Genomic DNA, 21260 nt, shown 5'->3' with positions numbered 1-21260 from the left:
TTAAACCTGGCTTCATTTGTGTAGAAGTCATCCACATTTTCTAGGAAGTCTTTCTTTTGAGGATGCCTGTGTAAAAAATTTCCTAAAAGTCTGAGAATAGGCTGTGCTCATAATGTCAGCTGCATAGTTCATAGGTCTTGAGAGATTCCCAAGGAATAACTTGGAGATTTTATATACATATAAAACAGTGTATAAAACATATATATACTTTTTACTCAAATTGGGTTTATATCCTTTCAGGTTTCTCTGTGCCCACTGGCAATTTTACATTTTAAGCTTATGAAATTCAGGAACCACCTACCTGTATTTTATAATATATCACATCAGTATTGCACTGATCAGAGGGCATATAAATGACTTGTTGACAGACTCAGTGAAAAAATGATAAAGATTCTTTACTTCAATATGAGATTTATTTGGGGAGAGAGGTAAAATTATGGGACTCAAAGAACAGTGTTCTTATTTTATACATTTTGGATATGAGGTTTAAGATATTTTATTGTTATCCAGAGTAGTTATTTTATAAAGTCAGTTCAAGTCCATATGGTAAGAAGCATAACATAATGTTAAAATTGAGAGCGTTTCACTTTTTTGATCACTTCACTTTCATATTGAAGCGTTGGCCTCATGTTAGTGTGGCCTTCTCACTGTTTCTCTAAGCGTTCTGCATGTCTCATTCAAATTTTAGGATGTAACAAGGGACCTCCTTGACTTCAGTGGTGAAATGAAGGAAAAGTCAGGCTGATGGGGCTGTATAGTTCCTTTCTCAGCTTTAAGCAGAGTTGTTCCATCTAACAGTTGTACGTGTTACAGTTCATTTAACTCTTTTAGTAAAGCATGTTTGAAAATACCATCCTATACAAGAAGTTTTAATTGACTTTTTCCATTTTGCTCTTTTTCAAAAGTAAATGAAGTAGACTTTTATTTCTAGTGAATAAAGAGATCGGGTTCTAAAGGGACCCAAGAAGATCTAAAAATCATTTCTCTCAAGATTGCAAATTGCTGAAAGGTCCATATACTTTTAAAATTTTAATTATGAAAATAAGAATGTATTTAGACATATAAATTACCATACGGTTTTAAGAACAGTCTTTTGAAAATGTGTTTTAGAACCTGCACAAGTTTCTATAGTCTTAGAAATGTAGATGTCATGCAGGTTTTCGTAACACTCCAAAACAGCAAAAATGCATTGCTGTTGTGCAATATTAGGGAAGTTGAAACATCCATTGAGCTCACATTAGTTTGTTGGCTAACCACAAAATATGTAAAAAGGTAGAATTTTTTTTACTTTTTTTTTTGATGCTGTCATTTCTTGACAGGAAGGAAAACAAGCTAGAAGCACCTGCAAAGTATTATAGGAAACAATTAGGGTATCAATAAGAGCTTGGATAATAACAATTAGAGCTTAGAGGATTGCCTGCCACTAAGAAAGGCTACATTACATTTTAAATTATGTAAAAGAGTGTTAGCTGAAAATGTGAATATTTTAAATGTGTTGATCACACCATTCATCTATCATTACATTCAAAATGTATATTGCTATGTTATAAATTTGTTTCATTTGCTATTAATATCTTCTTTCATTTAGAATCTTGGTTCAACAATTTGAAAGTGATAAAGTTATAATAATCTCATTGCCATGAGAATTTTGTATCTTTGAGTGTTGGTATATATACTGTTGGTTATGAGAATCTGGACTCAGCCTTACCTAAATTTGAGATTCAGTGCTGCCATCATCTTGATGTGAGATCTTAGATAAGATAGTCACCCTCTCTTTGCTTTGTTTGTAAAGTAGGGATGATGATGATGATGTTATACTTACCTCATAAGCCTCATAAAACTGTCGTGAAGATTAAATGATAAAATCAACATATAACTCTTAGCACCATACGTGTTAGTTTTTATTATATTTCCCAGTGAGACAATGGTGAGAAATAAGAGGCTATTTAACAATTGCTAAATTATGTTACTAGTGCTTTTCTTATGATAGCACTTTTTACAGTCTCACGAAATACGTATTGTTCCATTTTACAAATAAGGAAACTGTGGTATCCAATATAAAGATACTTTGTTTTGCAAATGAAAAATATCTAATCAGGGCAGTTACGTAATTTGAGTTTTGCTTTTAGAAGGACGACTTTGGTGTCATTATAAAAAATAGATGGAGGAAGAAAAAGTAGCCAAGAGAAGTAAGGAGGTCATTTGCTAGTCCTAATGAAAAAAATAAGGAGGGTTGAAGAAAATTGGGCAAATTTGATTGATATTTTAGAGGTAGAATCAAGTGAATACTGCAGTATGTGATTCAGTGTTAGAGGTCAGGAGAAGGAAATGCTAATGGATCTCCCTTGGATATATTCAGTTTGAAGTATCCATGGGATAGCCAGGTTTAGATGCTCAGTAGACACCTGGAGTTATGAGGCCTGGAGATCAAGAAAGAAGTCTTGAATGGAGCTTAGAGTTTTGCAGATAAGGAATATGAGAGGTAAAAGTTGTGTCCAATGCAGGAATCTCAAATGGAGAAGTATAAAGACCAGAGAGCAAAATCCCAAGTGGCAACAACATTTAAGGGGCAATTGGAAGAATTTTTGTGTGGCTAGCAAAATAGAGTCTTGTAGGGTAATGAAATAGAAGCCAAGCAAGGGCAGTTTCAAGGAATAGGTAGTATCTGGCAATATTCTAGAGACATCAAATGTTATTTTTTGTTTTCAGCATAAAATTCAATTCAGCAATTTTGCAATTATACAAGCAGTTATTTCAAGCATGTGCTCACAAAGCACTTTACTGTTTGCAAACTTAGCACCTGGTCGTTGCTTAAGAAAGCATTTTGTAAAGTTTTAAATGTAATTAAAAGTGATATAATATTTTATTTAAGTTCTGTTTATTTTTTCGTTCCACATTTTGGCTCTACATTCTACTTTTAATTATACCATACCATTATTGAGTATTAGAAGAGCTTAGGAAATTTGCTTATGTAATGCAGTTCCCTCTCCCAAATACAGCTCTTTCCTTTTCCCTTAAGAGTAACTCCCACTATTCTGATTTTTATTCGCACTTCCTTGCTTTTCTATATTGTTTTATTACCCAGTTTTGCATCTAAGTATTAGAGCTTAGTTTTGCTTTTCTTTTAAAGCCATTTTTTAAGTATCTTATAATCGGCAGGTTTCCTTAACACACCTATTTCTCTCTCTCTTTTTTTTAACTTATCTGTTGAAAAAACCAGATCATTTATCTTATAGAGTTTTCCCACAATCTGGATTCTGTTGATTACTTTCATGAGATGTAGTTTAATGTGTTCTTCCATCCTCTGTACTTCCTATAAACTGAGAATTGGATCTAGAGACTTAATCAGTTTCAAGACACCCCCCTTTTTTGACAGGATTACTTCCTAGGTGGTGGGGTATTCATCCTCAAAAGGCACATAGTTCTGTTTTTGAGATTATTGCAGCAGTTGATGCAAAATGCCTAGTATGATGATTTACTAGGGGTTGCAACATCATTGTAGTATAGTTCTATGTTTCCTTTTTTATTTATTTGTTGGAATTCTATAAAGAGAAAGTTTTCTTTCTTACTATTTTGTTAGCCAGTACTACAATTAGTATAGGACAAGCAAGGTACATGCTTGATATTTTTCTTTTATTTCCCAGTGTTCTGCATAAAGCTCCCATGAGCATTCTTTTTCTTTTTTTCCCTGAGACGGTCTCCTTCTGTCACCCGGGCTAGAGTGCAGTGGTGTTATGATAGTTCACTGCAACTTCAGACTCCTGGGCTCCAATGATCCTCTTGCCTCAGTCTACCAAGCAGCTGGGACTTCAGGCATGTGCCAGGATGTCCAGTTGATTCTTCTATTTTTTATAGAGATGGGATCTCATTCTTGCTTAGGCTGGTCTTCAACTCCTGCCCTCAAGCAATCCTTTTGCCTCAGCCTCCCAAAGGATTACAAGTGTGAGCCACTGCTCCCAGCCTATTTCCCACTGTTCAAAATTAAAGTTGGCTTTATGTATCCTTTATAACTGGGGTGTATTTGTGTGTGGGTGTGGGTATGTGTTGGCAGAGTTAGTGGTTGCGAATCTGAGGATTAAAATGAAGAAGAAAAGACTTGAGGCTGTTACTGCCCTCACTTGACTGGACCCTCAGCAGAAATCTGGGAGACTGGTAAGTGCAGTTTACACTTGCCGGCTTGGTCCTTAGATCTCAGCTGCAGGCTCAAAATCTGGTGGGGAGTCCCAGCCATCCCATCCTCCTTGCCAAACTGTCAGGGAGGAAAAACTTTCCCTTAACCATTTTAGGTTCAGAGAATTAAACTGACAAAAGAGAGATTAGCAAAACAAAAGACAGATTTAATCCTGTGCGCCCTGGCGTTCACTGAACAAAATGAGGCTCAAAGGAGCAGTTAGAATTTGGGGCTTATATACCATCTTAATAGAGTAATAGGAGGGGAAAGTCCACTTATGGAAAAACAAATGACTTTTTGGAAAGATAAATGAGCCCTTGGGAGACTAGATGGGAGATATGATAGTTTTGTGACAGCCCCTATTTGGGTGTGGTGTGAAGACTTCTGTCTGGCGATCAGAGGCAATCTTCCCTGTTGCTCCTAGGCAGGGGATTTATGACAATTGAGATTGTTTTGAGTCCTTTCAGGAGGCTCTGCTTTTAGTCAGAGAAGAGATTTCAGGAACTCAAATGTCTTCTGCTCAAAATATTTACATTACAGTGGCATATTCTGGACCCCTTCAATATATATGTATACGTGTGTGTGTGCACTTTTAAGGTAAACACCTCATGAATTCATACTGATATTTTAAATTCAGTTAAAATTCAGAACTACAGGATGCTTATTTAAATTGTGTCTTACATCTGTACTGTAGCTATATCCAGGCCCCCTACAGCTTCTTAAGAAGATTGGGAATGGTAAAATATAGTTTATCACTCAAATCCACATTGCACACAAATCATTCTTGATTTGATTACTGAAAAGAGTTAAAGCAGCCACTCCATTCTCACCCCACCTGTGTGTTTGTTTTTACAGTTGTGCTGTTTCTACACTGTCAGAGCATATGGCACACATGTTTTACAGTGCTCTCCCGCCTATATTCCCTTCAGCTACAGAGATTTTAACGAGATAAATGTTACAGCCTTGGGCTTTTGTGATTCTGTTAATGTTAGATGAAAACTTGTCTTCAGGTGTGCCGGTGAAAGAGAATAAGAATGGGAACCAAATCTATGTTGACAGAGGAATAATGCTTCAAACAAATGAATACTACGTTAAGAAATTGTTGGTAGAACACTGTTCTTAATAACTTAAAACTTATGTTGGATTTCCCTCAAATGTACCTTTCACATTTTGTCTTCTTTTGTGCTAATAGAACATTCCAGAATGCCAGTAGAAAAAAATATCACCTTAGACAGACCTTCTAATATACAACTCACATGCCAGTTAACAACATCTAGGGATTTGAATTCAGTAAATGTGACTTGGAAAAAAGGTGATGAAATACTTGGGAATGGTTATCTTATCAATGCAACAGGAAACATCCTATATACCCAGCACACGTGAGTATATAAAATCCTCTATCGGTAGGCAAAATTAGCTCAATTCTAAGGATTTTTGTTGACTGAACATTCTTTCCTTTGCAGTCACTTGAATGTTATGCTAATATTCTAATTTGCATATTTACAGAATTATCTCTATTTTTAAATTTTGATTAATGGCTAAGTCTTTTCATTTTCATTAAGAAGGTTTTTGAGAACTAAGCCCATATTAATATCTTGAATTATCTTTAGGTTCACCATCACTAATAGCAAAGACATGGGAAGTTATTCTTGTGTCTTTCAAGAGGAAAAGGAACAAAGAGGAACATTTAATTTCAGAGGTCAGTATTGGTAACTTGAAGATTAATTAATAACTTCAGCTTTATGTTCTGAGATTTCTAACTCTCCCCCTATTTTTAAATGATCATTACTATAATAAACAATATAGCTGAAAGAAAATACTTTCCACTGAATCACAAGAGGCAACTTTGAATCTCCCAATCCACTTCCCTCCTGCTTTCTTCCACTCCCCAATTTAAAGCACAGGTATTAGTTCAGAAGGCCACCCTACCAGGTTATTTGTAAATCATATCAGTCTCTTGAATTTATTTATTCTCTAAAATCTGAAGCTTTTAAAATAGTCCTCCAGATTTCTAAGTTACTGTGTTCCCTGCCTGTGAGAATATGATTTGATGTTCTATATCCATGGCTCCAGGATGTGGAATTTTAGGGATTCATAAAATTTAAAAATAACATGGAGATGCACAGTGGGTTGCCCACTTTTCATCTCACCAAGTGAGGACATTTAAAAATATACACAAATCTCAGCATATCATCCACAGCTCTCTCTCTCCCATGGGAACAAGCCTATCAAAGTATTTTACTATTATTATCATTAAACCAAAACTTTAGAAGATCTGAGTCCCAAAATGAGGGCTAGTTGTTTGAGTTGGATAATTATCTTCATGAAAAACCCAATAGTTTATGGTAGATAAGTGAACTATAGTATGCCGGTATTCGGGAAACTACTTTGGGCTCTGCTTTGCATTAATTTCCCAGGGAACATGAAAATTGTTCTCTAAAAGTTTTGTTTTCCTAAAAGTTCTGATGTCTGACTAGCTGCTCTGACAAAGCCTGGCTGCGATCCCCAAGGCCCCACCCAGAGCAGGATGGCCTGCTTCATCACTGCCTGGGCTAAGGCGCCTCACTCCTGTATCCCTCACTGAGTCTCCTCTGCCTTTGCTTGATTTTGTAGTTGCTCCAACTTGGTAAATATAATAAATCCTTGTATTTATACACTTTGGTCTCTCCAACGGCAGATAACTAGTATCATTCTTTGATTGTTTTCACCATGTATATTTTTTCTTAACTTTCCTTCCTCTATTGGCCTAATTTAACTCAGTAAAGGAATAGATACACTATATATATTTCCTCTCTGTTTCCTTTTCCTTCCCCATTTCATTCCCTTTTCTTCTTCTCTCTGCCCTCCCTTTCCCTCCTATTCCCTTATTCTCTCCTTTTCCTTGTCTTTTTTCCCTTTTTTCCTTCTTTCCCTCCCTCTATCCTTCTTTCCTGTCCTCTTTCTCTCTTTTCTTTCTTTCTTTTTTTCTTTCTTTCTCTCTTCCTTCCAAGAAAGAATATTAAACACCCCCATACTCAAAATCCCCATAAACATATTTTATTGAGTCTTTTAAAAATATGTCAAGAAGGCCTATGGGTCCTGAGGAAATGGTTATCAAATCTTGTGACTTAAAGTGCTCCCAGGTGATTCAGTTTTAAACACAGATTTGTTTTTGTTTTTCTTTGAAATAGCATTGTTCTCTGGAAATATATACTAGTCATGCCTGCTTGAAGTTTAAATATTAAATATATTACATTTTTTCTATTAGGTCTCTTGTAATAAATTACTTAAATTATTATATGGAAGTGATCATTCTTTCCTCTACTGTGAAGATTAACAGAAGTGTTTTACTTTTCAACATACCAATACATTTAATGCCAAGTTTTCTTAGGGAAGGCCTCTTGATTCCTCAGTAACTTTGAGATAGCTTAGATGTTGCTAGCTAGAGCCAGGAACATGAACACAAGGCCTAGGTTTTAAATCAAGTCTTTACAGAAGGCAAAGAGTTATTGAATATTGACTTTTTTTTCTAGTTTGCTTGAAGCAGTTTAGTTTAACCAAATCATTTTTAATGCTCATTTAACATGAATGTGGTTTTTAAATATGTACTATATCCTAAAGATATTTATAAAATTCATAAGGTGGGTCCTTCTGGATCTTCCTTAATAAAACAATTCTCTATAATTCATCTGAATTGAATATTGCTTGGAGAAATAATTTTATTTCAGTGGAATTTAAAGGCATCTACAGAACAATTCATGTTATAATTATTTAATTAGTTCTGTAAGGCTTATAGAATAGTGAATATTCTTGTAAATGTCCGATTATCCTCTTTTCCCACATGGTTTGCTTATGGTTTTTCCTAAGAAGAATAATTATTTTTTCTTCTCAGTATTACAATTGAACGTGGATAAAAAGCCTATTTTATTCTCTATTTTAAATTTAGCCCAAATTTTTTTCCTGCCATTGACTACATGAGTCAACTATAGCGCATGAGCCTGAACCTTCAAAACGATTCATCAGCAAAGTCTCTGCTTCTGTCTTTATGGGAGCTGGTCGATGCATGACTACAAGATTGTAAAAGGGTCTCAACATCACTTATTAGTACGATGCTAAAAATCCTGCTGACTTTGTGTGTTTAGCTGTTGACACCAGGACAGGGGACATGGCACAAGTGTACACTGGAAGCTTGCAACTGCTAATATGTTGGTCATAACTTTTCATCCGAGAAAGATGAGTGAATGTTTCTCAGTAGTGGGTCAAATATTCTGAGCAGTTACAAAAACTACTCAGAATATTTACATATATTCATCAATGTTAAACTGTCTTAGTAGAAAGTATGCAGACGTTTAATTGGCGGAAGAACAAGAACTTTTTGCAAGTCATGGTGAGATCTGACAGTACCAAGTGCTGTGAAACCTGTCATGGCTTAGCTATCTGTCTTCCCCTAGAAGGCTCCAAAAAGTCAAAAGTATGTAAAAATAGCATAGTAGAATCAGCTGGGACTTCAGTCCTGAATCCCATATTTGAAATCCAGTTAGCAGTCTTTGACAATATGGTTATCAGCCATATATAGCAGAGCAGAAGAAGGGATTATGTTACTTTGGGCATTAGTTTAGGGGCCAGACAAGAAAACAGAAGAGATGGAAAGAATTTTGGTCTCAACTTCTCCATGTTATCCCTTAGTCATTGTCAGTTATCTGCAGTTTACAGTCTGATCTTAATATGTAATGGTGTTGATTTAATAGTGTAACCATGTGTTTCTGACTCAAATCTCATAGAATACCTAAGATTTTTGTTGAAAAGCCCCTTTCAGCTGCCGTAAGTATGCTTCCCAAGTGTTTATCTCATAGAGACTTTCTGAAAAATAGCGTATCTTCTGCATTCATCTCTCAAGCATTACCTTTCTTCCACTTTTTATACTTAGCCTATGAGTAAATTTCAATATTTTGATCCTATTTCAACACATATTTTCCTGTTAAAGCATGACCTAATCACCAGAAAAAAGCATGCTGAGATTGAGAAATAGGATATCTGGGAGATAAACAACCTGGGAAAGCAGAAACTATGCCCTTCACTAGTGCCTGACACAAAGTCTGCACTTCAAAGCAGTGTTTGTTTTAAGGTGAGCCTAGCCTGGCTTTAGGTCACTGTACAGTTCCAGAGCTGCACTAAGATGACTTCTGCCTCCCCACAAGGAACTCAGGAAGTGTGGCTCGACTCTACCTGAGGTTTGGAAGGAAACTTGGAGGATCCCTAGTTTAGCCAAGGTCCAATCCCTGCTTGATCAGCAGGTCTTTAGTTGACATTTCTAAAACAAGGTTGATCTTTCCAAGTGGGATTTTATCCCTCAAATGCTTTTATGTTCTCATACTTTACCAATTAGTAAAACCACACCAGTTGTTGGGTATTTTGGAAACAAGTATGATTAGAAAGTATATTGAGCTGATAGATGGGTAGAGCTTTGTCAGAATATCCAAGAATAATTGAATTCTCGCTTGGTCCATTCACTCCCTCTCAGAACAAAATCTCAGATATGGAAATATGCACACAAATGGGAAACCAAAACACTTACTGTTGGCCAGCCTTGGAGCAAACCTTGCTGTAGAAATCCTTGGAAGGCTTGACCACGTGGATGGCTGGCTTCGTTTTCCTCAGCTAGGTCTTGCCTTAAACCAAAGCAGACCAACCTATTCCTTCACCACCCAAACTCAGTTTGGTACTTACTACTCTAGAGAGAAGACACACCCTCTTGAACTAGAAAAAAAAAAAAGTGCTGAGCATGGGGCTGAGTTATTTATGCCTCCAAATTCCCAATTTTCCAAAAAAAGCTCCAGTCAATATCATGGAATATGACCAATCCAGGAACATCTTCCTATCTAAAGCTAGAAAATGAGAAGGTTGAATGAGAGGAAGGAATTTATACACAGGTCAACAGGGACCTCACTCCACAGACCAATATCCATTATTGCCACAGCCTCCAGTATCTAGTGAAGAAACTGGCTCTACTATGAGAAAAACAATACAGAATAAAATGTTTTGTGGTTCAACCTAATTGAGCCTTCAACATTTTGTCATTTAAGAAGTTTCTTATTTCTCAAGAACTTAAAATATACTTGTTAAATTAATATTAGGACAGATAGTTGGCCTAGTATCATGGATCCAAGAGTTGCTGCCAATTTCTTACATTGGTTATTTTCCTTGGTCACAGTGCTATCTGGGTCTACAGACGAGCTCTGGAGGAGTAGTGGTAGACTAAGCAAATTGAACAAAACTAGCAAAAGTAGCTTGACCTAATAGGGCAGGACACCTCTGTGAGAGACACTCTCTTGACTTTACTTTTATTTTTTTATTACTAAGAAGGATTTTTATAAATAAGAGGGATTGCAATTACCCTCTTACTTAAAAATTTAGCTCATGGTTGTTGCATCAAAGTATAATTTGCTTTATTCTGCCTTTTCTGATAAAACCACCATATTGTGAATGGGCTATTTCCTTTTTATCCTTGGGTTTTATAATAATATGTAAAGTTATTTCATGTATTCTGTCTACTTCATATACTACATAGGTCTGGGAACAAGGTTTTCTTCTTAACTTTTTAAACCAATTTCACTTCTTGTTATTGGTAAGAAGCAGTAATTAGGCACCTTGATTTAAATTGTTCTAATTTATACTCAAATTATAATGCTTATATAAGCATACTCTTATTTTACAGCTTTAGCCAAGCATTTGAGTATGTGGTTAAAACAGTAGAATTTGTTTTAGAGCTCCACTGAAAGGTTGTTTACCACATGGTATTCAAGGGTGGATTGGTACCATCACCTGCATCTCAAAGCTACTGCTTCTTCATTCTTCTCGTGGACCTTGTCTCTTGTGAATTCATCTCCTGGTTTTCATCATTTTTCCTCTTTTAATATCTTTTTTCAGATGGACTGGGCAGTCCATAAAGGAGTGAATTTAGAGCCCTTTCCTCATTCTTGGGGGCTTGCACATAGTCCCGTGGTTATGAGAAGTTTTCAGATGAATTTCCAGTTCCCCTTTTTTCCTAGGTCTTATTTATCTTCTGTGCCACATGGCCAGCTGGTCTAGAAATCATTCTTCCACATGAAGATAATCCATCCTATTAAGCTGGCTAATGATCACTGTGCTGAAAGGCCATGGGCATTACAAATTGTAAGAAAGTTTAATTAACAAAAGCAGTACGGCCTAAATCAGTCACACGTACTCACCGCACCTGTCACCTCCCTCAGGAGCATCCTAGTAGTTCCTTACTAGGTGTTCATGAACTAGTGGGGGATTACAAATTCTGATTGGTAGTTCACATCTTTGGTTAATGTAAAATTGTAGACCGTTCAATTTTCATCAAAGCATGCTTTCTTGGTTATGAAAAGTGTGGAAACCACTGACTTACAGATTGCTCCGTCATCTCTTACGTAATTTACTTGCACTGTTTATGCCTTAATAGGTGACATACCTTCCTTTTATTTACATATCTTTATTGAATGAGTAGTGCCTCATTCATCACTGTGCTGGTTAGCACTCCAGGTGAAGGGGAGAAAGATATATGAATTATATTGGATCCAACAGTTTAGGCCCGTTTTAAACAATAAGGAAAAAGGGAAAACTTACCTCACTCACCATTGTAATATTAATCAACTAAGGACAGAGCCCTAAAGAAACCCTGTTCTCCAACTCTGTTTTTACCCCTTGTCTGGTGGTTGTACAAATCAGACTTTATTTCTAGTGATTACCAAATTATTTTTCTCTTCCTTCTCTTACAATCCATATATCCGGCAAATGTTCACTTATCTTTGGGTAGTAGAAACTCAGAAAAGCACTTGGGAAATGTTATTTAATCCAGAAGCCCAACTTTAGCAATTAAAATTGATCTTTTTATTCCTAACCCTGACCATCCCAAATATAAAACCTAAAAATAGAATAACAAGTGCATATTAAATAAATCTATAAAATTTGTCAATATAGTATTAAACATTTAGACATTATAATTTCATCCATTTTTTACCAACTAGCAAACTAAAATAAAAAAAAAGCCTGTTAAAATTAGTAAAAAAAAATCAACAAAAGTAATCTTTGTTTATCTTTCTACATCTCCAATGTAAGTGTACTTTTTACAATATATGCTTCAAGATCAATCAGAAAGAACTGATTTCACCATGTAGGCTTTTAATTGGATTTTCTTACATTGCTTATGTTCTTATGTTTTAATTTTCTTTACCAAGTTATTTATATCCCTAACACTTCATTTCTCTAAATTCAGTGCTCATTTGTATTCTGTTACTATTGGCATTTGCTTCAAACTTTCATGACTAAGAAGTTTATCATAATGAATATTAGGTTTTTTTTTTTTTTTTTTACAAAATCACATAAAAGTGTTTTTTAATCTCATTTTCTTTCTGATACTTCTCTTTTTGTCAATTTTCCTTTGCTCCTTTCTCATGTTCCCACCTTTTCTTAACTCTTTGCTGGCTTTTCATAAATCTGTATCAACTGAAGATTTCTTACCCTGGAAATTTTGTCTTCTCACTCAAAGGCTATCTAAGTCTAAAACTTTGAAGGAAGAAATTGCTATAAGGTAAGTTAGTAGGTGAGAAGAAAAAATAGGCTGGAAAACATGAAGCTTCTTTCCTATCTAAAACATGCAATGATTTATTATAATACTTTTAATTGTTATTAGGCTCAATAATAGAAGATCTTTCTTCCATTTCTACATTGGAGACAATTATATTGGAGCTATCTAACCACTACTATTAATACTACTACTGACTACACGCTAACTACTATAAATTAGTTTCATTGTGTATATAACTAAAACTACATAAAATCATGTATTAATGAAAAAATTAAAGGAGAAAATTTCTTCAAATTTAATACATCCCCTTTATTTAAACTGTTCCAGTAACATTTCCCTAAACTTTTCTTAGTCCCCAAAGTTCATGGAAGAAACAAGCCATTGATCTCTTATGTGGGGGATTCTACTGTCTTGACATGTAGCTGTGACGATTGTTTTCCTTTAAATTGGACCTGGTACAGTAGTAATGGGAGTGTACAGGTAAGAGCATATTTCTTTGATTTGAAGGAAACAAAAAAATCCTAGGATGATTTATACTTCTGTTATCTTGTTTGTTAGTATATATTCATAAAGAACAGCGATAAATGGAGTTGTCATTTGATGTTTTGGCATATTACATTATATTTCTGAAGATACTATTAATGTTTCTTTAGCTGGTACTTTGTTTTAGAGATTTAACAATATTTTAAAATTCTTTGAAAGGAAGTTAAAATTCACTTTTAGTTGACCAATTTAGAAATAACCCCATCAAAAAATATTTTATTTTCTTATTCCATGAAGGTAACTAGAAAACAAAAAGCCAGCCACCTTTTCTTCTCTCTCCTGAAATATTACAATATTATTTGAGAAAAAAAATGAACATTTGGTAACTTAAATCCTGGGTCCTATCAGCAAGTGCCATTGGCCTTTTTTTGGCCCTCAAGATACCTAATGGAAGTCAAATAGTTTTAATTCCTATTTTTCTAGGGGAAATGGCTATTTAAAGGGCTGATAGTAAGAAAAACATTTCTGGCTTCCTTTCTTTTTCCCAAATAGCCAGGAAAATTTAGGACACTGTTCTTTAGGGGACACCTTTCTCTTGCCCCGGTGCTAATGAGCATTGAAATTAAAGTCTCGTTAAAGGCAAGCTATAATTCTAGAAAGAACATATGAGACAGTGTAGATCTTATAATGAAATGTTAAATTCCTTCTTAGACAAAATTGGTGCTACCATAAAGTATTGAAAGACAACAGATGAAGGACTTAGAAATGAGTGTGACTTATTCTGTGGTAACATAGGTTGATTTTTCAACAAAATAGCTTTAACCAAATCACATGGTTGTATACTTAAACCATTAATACTTCTGCTTCTCACTGATGATTAGGAAAAATAATCAAAAAATATAAATATTTTTTAAAAGCATGTAAATTTTTAAAAATAAATACCAACTCTGGTATTCAAAATGTAGCTTAATTTATTTATGCATGTGATACAACAATATGTGAAGAACAGTAGCCTACATCTAATTATATTACACTTTGAGAATATTATTTTACATGTGCCTGTGCTTCTTTCCATTTGCTGTCCTAATCATTATCCTCTTAATTTGGCCCTAAGCCCAAGTCATATTAGGGTATAAGAAAAGTTCAGGAGACAGAGGACAGGTCAAAACTTTAGATCAAGTGTTTTTTTCCCAAAATGTAGACCAACCATGTACATCGGAATCAGCTGGGTACTTATGAAAAATGCAACACTTTGATTTATCAGTTCTGACTCAGAGAGGGTGCATTTCCAAAAAGCATCCCAGGCAGCGCTATGCACACGGAGCCAGGTTGCTATAATTTTTGACAAATAATAAACTCACAAATGGTTCTTCCTCAAATAACCCCTGAGAATATTTGTATGCAGATCAGCATTTATTGCACAGTACAGTTGAGTGATAAAGCAGGGAAGGCATCAGATGGCCTGGGATTAAAATTTAATTTAAATAGATTAAATAAAACAGTCTCTGAATAGCTTAGAATGGCACTTGGAAGCCTGGGGAAAATCCAGCAAATCACAGATGCCCACTTGCCTGAGAGAGAAAAATTCATATATGAAAGGACAGGAGGGGTGCAGTCTACCTCGGATCCCAGGCCCATAGGGGGTCCTGCCGTTCCTTCTACATTCGTTCCAAAGGCCTGAAAATTTCATGTTCAGTTCCAGCCTGGGGAACTCCATGGTCAGAGTGAGTGATCTTCCTTTATAGGAATGATCAGAAATAGTAGCGTCAGGGCTGGTAGCTGTTTCAGTCTGTGCCTGTGCGTGTGGAGGAGGAAGTACTTTGACTGAAGAGCTAGTCAGGGATTAGAATGTGAAAACCAGATGGCTGGAATTTTTCTGGGTGTGATTCTCATGTAATATTTACCCACGATGACCTATTCACTTGTTGGTAGTTTTAAACATTCGGTGCTAAATCCTTACAGCAAAGTATACTTTTTTTCTTTACTACCTGGGAGAGCAAACCCTGGTAAGACTTAAGCTCTGTTATATATGATTTCCCACAAGTTGTATATGTAATTTTCTAGGAAGCAATTTTCTTGGCACTGTCTTATAGCTTTTGCTCAAAACTAGATCATATAGAACATGTATCTTTTATGCACGATGATAGAAATGGATTTTAATGTTTCCTTATATTAGGTTCCTGTTGGCATTCAAAAGAATAAGTATGTGAGGAATGGAACATATGCTAATGAAACAAGTCTCAAGATAACAGAGCTTTTGGAGGAAGATGGGGGATCTTACTGGTGCCGCGCATTATTCCAATTGGGGGAGAGTGAAGAGCACATTGAACTTGTTGTGCTGAGCTTTTTGGTGCCCCTCAAACCATTTCTTGCAATAGTCGCCGAGGTGGTTCTTCTAGTGACCATTATTCTGCTTTGTGAAAAGTACACCCAAAGGAAACAGCCAGACTCAGGTAGGATTTTTTTTTTTTAGATAATATTATTACTTAAGTGTGATAAATGTTACTTAATTATGATAAGTGTTAATATTGTGACTCAGTCCATTTCAATGACTTATGGTTTTTGAGAAAAATCCAATTGTTCTTATTTGGAGCAGTATTTATGTTAATAACAATGGTGACAATGAGCTAGGAGCCTATATTAATGGTCTTCCTGTTTCAATTCCTTACAAAAAATTTTGGTATTAGAAAATACCATTTTTCCCCTTTTCTTTTTGTGCTTACTGGTACTTAAGCACCTGTTAGGTGATATGTGTTTTAGCACTGGACTATTAGAAAAATCTGTGATAGCTTAATATCAAAGGTCTCAAAGGCAATTGTTCTTTCATTTAGATAATTCATTTTTAAAAATATTTTATCAAACATTCTGGAGTTCTTATAAAAGAAACATTGTCCTATTAGTTTCCTATTTTTGTAGCCTGTGCTTGAGGGGTTACGGGTTGAGACAGCAATGGTCCCTTGAGAAAATTGATTTTTCATCCTGTATTTTTTTTTCTCGATTTTGTACTAAATTTTGAATAACTTAAATAATGACAAACCAACTAATCAATTATACTTTTGAAAATACAAGGACACTGAACTATGCTTGATCACAAATGCAGGTAAGGTCTGTGCAGATAAAGAAGAAGGCAGGAGGAGGTGCACTCATCTAAGGTAGCACATCTCACCTTCATTCTAAACAGGAAGAACAGCACAGTGCCTTCTTACTTACAAGGGAGGTTTAATTGAACATATATATTCCAAAAAAAATAAAACCAAACTTAATAGTCATATTCTTCTTTTGTTACACAGACAATGAGAAAGAACTTGAACAAATTGAACAGCTGTAAGTATTATTTTTTACAGATTAATTTTCACTTGAGCACAATACAAATAAATATGAAGTTGAATGAAATGTTTACCGTTAGGAAAGAGAATCACAAGAGTATATTATGTGTCTGTTATTTTTTGTACACGTCCATGTGGTGAAGAGTGGTATCCTGCATCTGCCTGCCCACCTTAGAATCCATTTCCATCGGTTATTACCTGCACGGCTGTGTGCCTTTGTTTTCTCCTGTATGAAATAGATTTAATAATAGTATTTACCATATAAGGCTGTTGGAGTGAATGAATATTGAGTGTATGTAAATGCTTAGTATAGGCTTTGATGCACAGAAGGTGTGCAGTAACCATAAGGAAGTATTATTTGTTTAAAGAAATGATTCTCAACTTAAGAGCTCTTTAACAATACAGTGCTCAAACTTTGCTGCATCTCCTAGATCAGAACCTCTGGGGTTGGGGCCAGGGCATCTGTATTTCTTGGAAACATCTACCAGTGGTACTGATTCTCCATCGTGTTGAAAATCACTGGCCTAGAATTCTAATAGTCATTATTTTTGAGAGAACACAAATTGTGCCACAAGTTCTCTTACAGACCCCTTTGTTTAGAGTTGAGCTTGAGGAGGGCTGGGAATAAAACCACAAGAGATACCATTTGTTTTGGTGAAGGTGGGAGTTCCTAGTTCTTCCAAACCACACAAGTTAGTTTAGAGACCAGTGATGGAAGTGCTTAAGACTGAGATTAGAGTCTGAGCAACATAGCTAAGGGCTGGAGACCGACAAATGAGACCAGATCAAAGTTGCTGAAAGAAACTGAAGAAATGAAGGCCTGAGCAACTGTTACTAACACGCTTGGAGTTTATCAGCCAATGTGAGATCTGAGGTGTGAGTACTATAGCCATGGGTGGCAGGAGTGGGGCAGACAGTTGTCATTCACATATTTGTGGACATTATTCAAATAGTCATGTTTACTGGGTTCACATATAACAGGCAAAACAAACCAACAAGACATAAGCTTCCAAATTAAAGGCACAAAGTAATTACATCAGGAGTCCCATAACCGAGTCTTAGAATCATAGACTTTTAGGGTTGGAAGGGAATTAGACGTCTCCCAAGGCAGTCCATTCTCTTCCTGGAGAACAGTGGCCATCTTACTTATGTTGATTTGAACTTTTAATCTTTCTGATTCTCATGTAGTGGTCCCTATATTACTCTCAGAATCATATAAACAACATGACAGCCATTCACATATTTGAAGACAGTTAGAACCTTGCGGAATTCTTCTATTCTCTCAGTTCAACCTCCCCAGTTTCCCTAGCCATTCCTCTGAGGTCACAGTTGGAGGTGGCGTCCTGTTTTGTTGTAGACACACTCTGAAAGGGTGATGTCAGAACTGTGTGGACTGTGCTATCACTTCTGAATAATTTAATTTTCATTTATGAGCCCTATTCTTTAATATTTTTTTTTTGTCTTAGGAACCATGTCAAACTGATTCAATCTATGGTAGAAAAATGAACTTTCTGTCTTTTCTTTGAAAATTAGGATAATGTACATCATTTTCCCCATCCTTTATTGAGCCACAGAGATTACTGAAAGTGTTTCATTTTTTTTTCCATCTTTAGGTTGTTTCAATATCTTTAGATTTAATGCAAATACCAGGCATACTTGAACTCATTCAGGTTAACCCTTTATGAATGCTCCGTTTAGAATTTTTAGTTAGGAGACCAATTTTTTTTGGCAGAAAATATTTTAGCATATTAAATATAAAGTATATTATATGTAATGTTTATGTACATGGTATTTAGATACCGTGATTCATATAAGTTTCTTGTTGAAAATAAGTTAAAAAAATAGTACTACTCATATAATGTCAAAAAAGCTGATCATTTCAAGGTAGTTCAATGAAGAGCTCATTCATCATCTGATCTACTCAATTATTTAAAACACATAATCCCACCTACCAGCACCCACACCCTCCTAACCCAATTTTGACATGGTTGATAGGGTGGCTGAATTTATTATCTTGTGGTAATGGCTTAATGAGCCTAAGTCTGCCCATAAGATCTTGAAGGGCATTCATTATGTATAGTCATTACTAGCTTTAGTCATTATTAAGAATCTGAGGTCTACATTTGTAACCTTGCTCTAATGAACATGGGTTGGATAAGGAACCATGTTTAACCTCTAATTCAATATAATAAACATATCAATTTATTGCACCCGAATCACACATATTGGCTAAGCTCCTAAGTGGCTATTACCTTGCATGTTTCAAAACAACATGTAAGTTATGGTCATAATGCTCAAGCCACCACTCATCCTTGGGTAGAAGTAATTCTCACTGTGCTTAAAATAAACAAGTCTTTGTCATGATCATATCTGTGGCAATAGCTCTTCTCCAAGCGGTGGCATAAAAATAAAATGAATATTATGAGTAAAACATTTTTAGGAAGAATGAATTCTGTCCGTATTGACATATTACATTTTAACCCAATAGCCGCGATATAAATACTGACTTAATTTTATGCAACATAAACATCTAGTGGTTTTCCTTTTTGTTTTCTATACAGGAAATCAGATGATAGCAATGGTATAGAAAATAATGCCCCGAGGCTCAGAAAAACTGTAAGTTATTTCTGAATGATATTCTAAATAAAAGGTAAAGTTCAGTATGCACAGGTTGTTAATCTAGTTCTTTTTTTAGTTTCATAAAAGACCTAGTCATTTACTATGTGCTTTAATATACTTGTTTACACTCTTATAGGAGAGAATATACAGTGTAGTTATACAAAGGTAAATAGTATCCTTTTCTACCAGAGAACATGTAGCAACCAATCTAAAAGTAAGTCTATTGCACTATGTATTTTTTCTTTTATCACCATGGGCTAGTTTCTTTTATAATTTTTCATGTAGCTTTATTTTGTTTTCCTCTCAAATTTTCTGGATTTTTCTGTTATTTTATTTGGTACTATAAACTAATCCACATTAACTAATTTTCTTTACTGATTAGAAAGTTTCTTGGTTCATCAACAATAGAGTAGGAGATCTTAGTTTTGGCAGTAGGTTAGATCCCTTACTTCCCAGTACTTTTTGCTTTGCTCAAATAATAATTATAGAATATCCACAAATCTAATTATGTTTCATTATGCTTTATTTAACTCAGGAACCTGCGGGCCAGTGAATGCAAAGCATCATGTCAAAGATCATGGGAAGATGTACGAAGAATTTGTATTTCAACTTTGTTTATCCTTCCTTTTAAGAGCATCTGAGTTTTTATTTTTAAAAGGATGAAAACTTTGTGTAACATGCTCAGCAGTAGCTTCATAAATAATATATGCTATTTCAGATCTAAAGATATATTTTTATTCTGTCATTGTTTGATATTAAAGCAGGGTAAATTGTAGTAAATACATTCTATGAGCTATAACCCAGGATAATTAATTTTATTCTGGTCTTCAGAGAACACATGGAACAGATACCAGCAAAATCACTTAATAGTTCATGGAACAAAAGTCACTCAAGACCATTTATAACCAAAGAATTCATTAAAGAGAAAGCTTTTGCCATCTGTCTTAAAATTTGTTTTTTTCCAGTCATACTTACTATGTATAGAAATATTCGTAATCATGTAAAGTTTATTCTTCTGTGATACTGAAAAAAAAAATAAGTTCACTAGGGAATGAATACTTTCTACCTTTGCTTATGATGGTTACTGTAAAGTCTCCACAGCAAAACAGTTTATTCAGAAATATTGATATTTGCATAAGGCAAGAAAATAAAACCATAGGCTTGCCTCAAAGCTCTGTCACTACAAAAGCAAAATTTCCAGTGTTTATTCCACTCATAACCACTGCTTTCCCACACCAGGCTAAAGTGCCTCTTAGTCTTAAAGCAGAGCAGTTTTTTTTTTTAGCGGTGGGTTTTGGACTTCTCAAGGGACTCTGATATTGATGCTTTAGGGCGTAGGCCCACAGTCATAATGCATCACTGCTACATTGTTGCTTTCGTGGTTCATGGTTTTCCGCTATCTTTGATTTGATACCTGATTTCCCGGTATCCATGGCTGTTTAACTATCTAAAAATGTATTTTTTAATGCTTTACAATAATAATTGCTTTGACTGAAATCCAGAAGTATTAAAGAACTTTATGTTGTTCTGACTGCCTTAGACTTATCTTCAAAAATGAGATAATTAATTTCTATTGCATATATAACTGAAATAGCTTATAAATTCACTCTAATCAAATGAAATCTGAATAGACATGGAAAATTATCGGTGGCTTTGAATGAAATTAAATTCATGCCACAGTGTACTGGATGAGGTCAAAGACCATGATGTGAAACCTGCTGGGTGTCGTTGGTGCTGGTGGGCCCAGTGCCCCCCTGCTTGTGGGGCAGCAGTTGAAACAGTCAGAAGCAAAGAGGGAAGAGCTTGAGATGGTGACGAGGAACCCACAATTCTTGGTGACTAGGGGATTAAAGTGTGGGGAAGAGGAATTCAATGATTTTAAGAGAATTACTTAATTCTCTTACTAAATTACAGAATTTTACTAAATTACTAAATTACAGAAATTTATACCATATATTGGCTAAGAAAATTCTAATAACATTTTGGTAGTGAAAATTACATTACATCTTAACTAATGTTTACCAATATTACTGGTATGAGTAATACACATAAGGTAGTGATTTGGAAGCTGCTCATTATTTTGTTGCTGTAA

At 35.2% G+C, this 21260-nt stretch overlaps 1 protein-coding gene across 2 annotated transcripts in view; it reads left to right on the top strand.

The window, feature by feature from the left end:
* Positions 1–20696, top strand: part of EMB (embigin) — a 39890-nt gene extending 19194 nt beyond the window's left edge. For both annotated transcript variants that reach the window (XM_045565839.1, XM_045565840.1), the window contains exons 3-9: positions 5364–5550; positions 5782–5870; positions 13093–13220; positions 15400–15676; positions 16514–16547; positions 19111–19165; positions 19704–20696. In XM_045565839.1, the coding sequence (XP_045421795.1) occupies positions 5364–5550; positions 5782–5870; positions 13093–13220; positions 15400–15676; positions 16514–16547; positions 19111–19165; positions 19704–19721 (788 nt within the window). In that variant the 3' untranslated portion in view covers positions 19722–20696. The remainder of the gene's footprint in view (positions 1–5363; positions 5551–5781; positions 5871–13092; positions 13221–15399; positions 15677–16513; positions 16548–19110; positions 19166–19703) is intronic.
* Positions 20697–21260: the final 564 nt, after the last annotated feature.

The sequence above is a fragment of the Lemur catta genome, chromosome 12 (genome assembly GCF_020740605.2).
Source record: "Lemur catta isolate mLemCat1 chromosome 12, mLemCat1.pri, whole genome shotgun sequence".
NCBI classification, from domain to species: Eukaryota; Metazoa; Chordata; class Mammalia; order Primates; family Lemuridae; genus Lemur; species Lemur catta.
The sequence above is the reverse complement of the archived record's forward strand: the minus strand, read 5'-3'. Positions and strand labels throughout refer to the sequence as shown.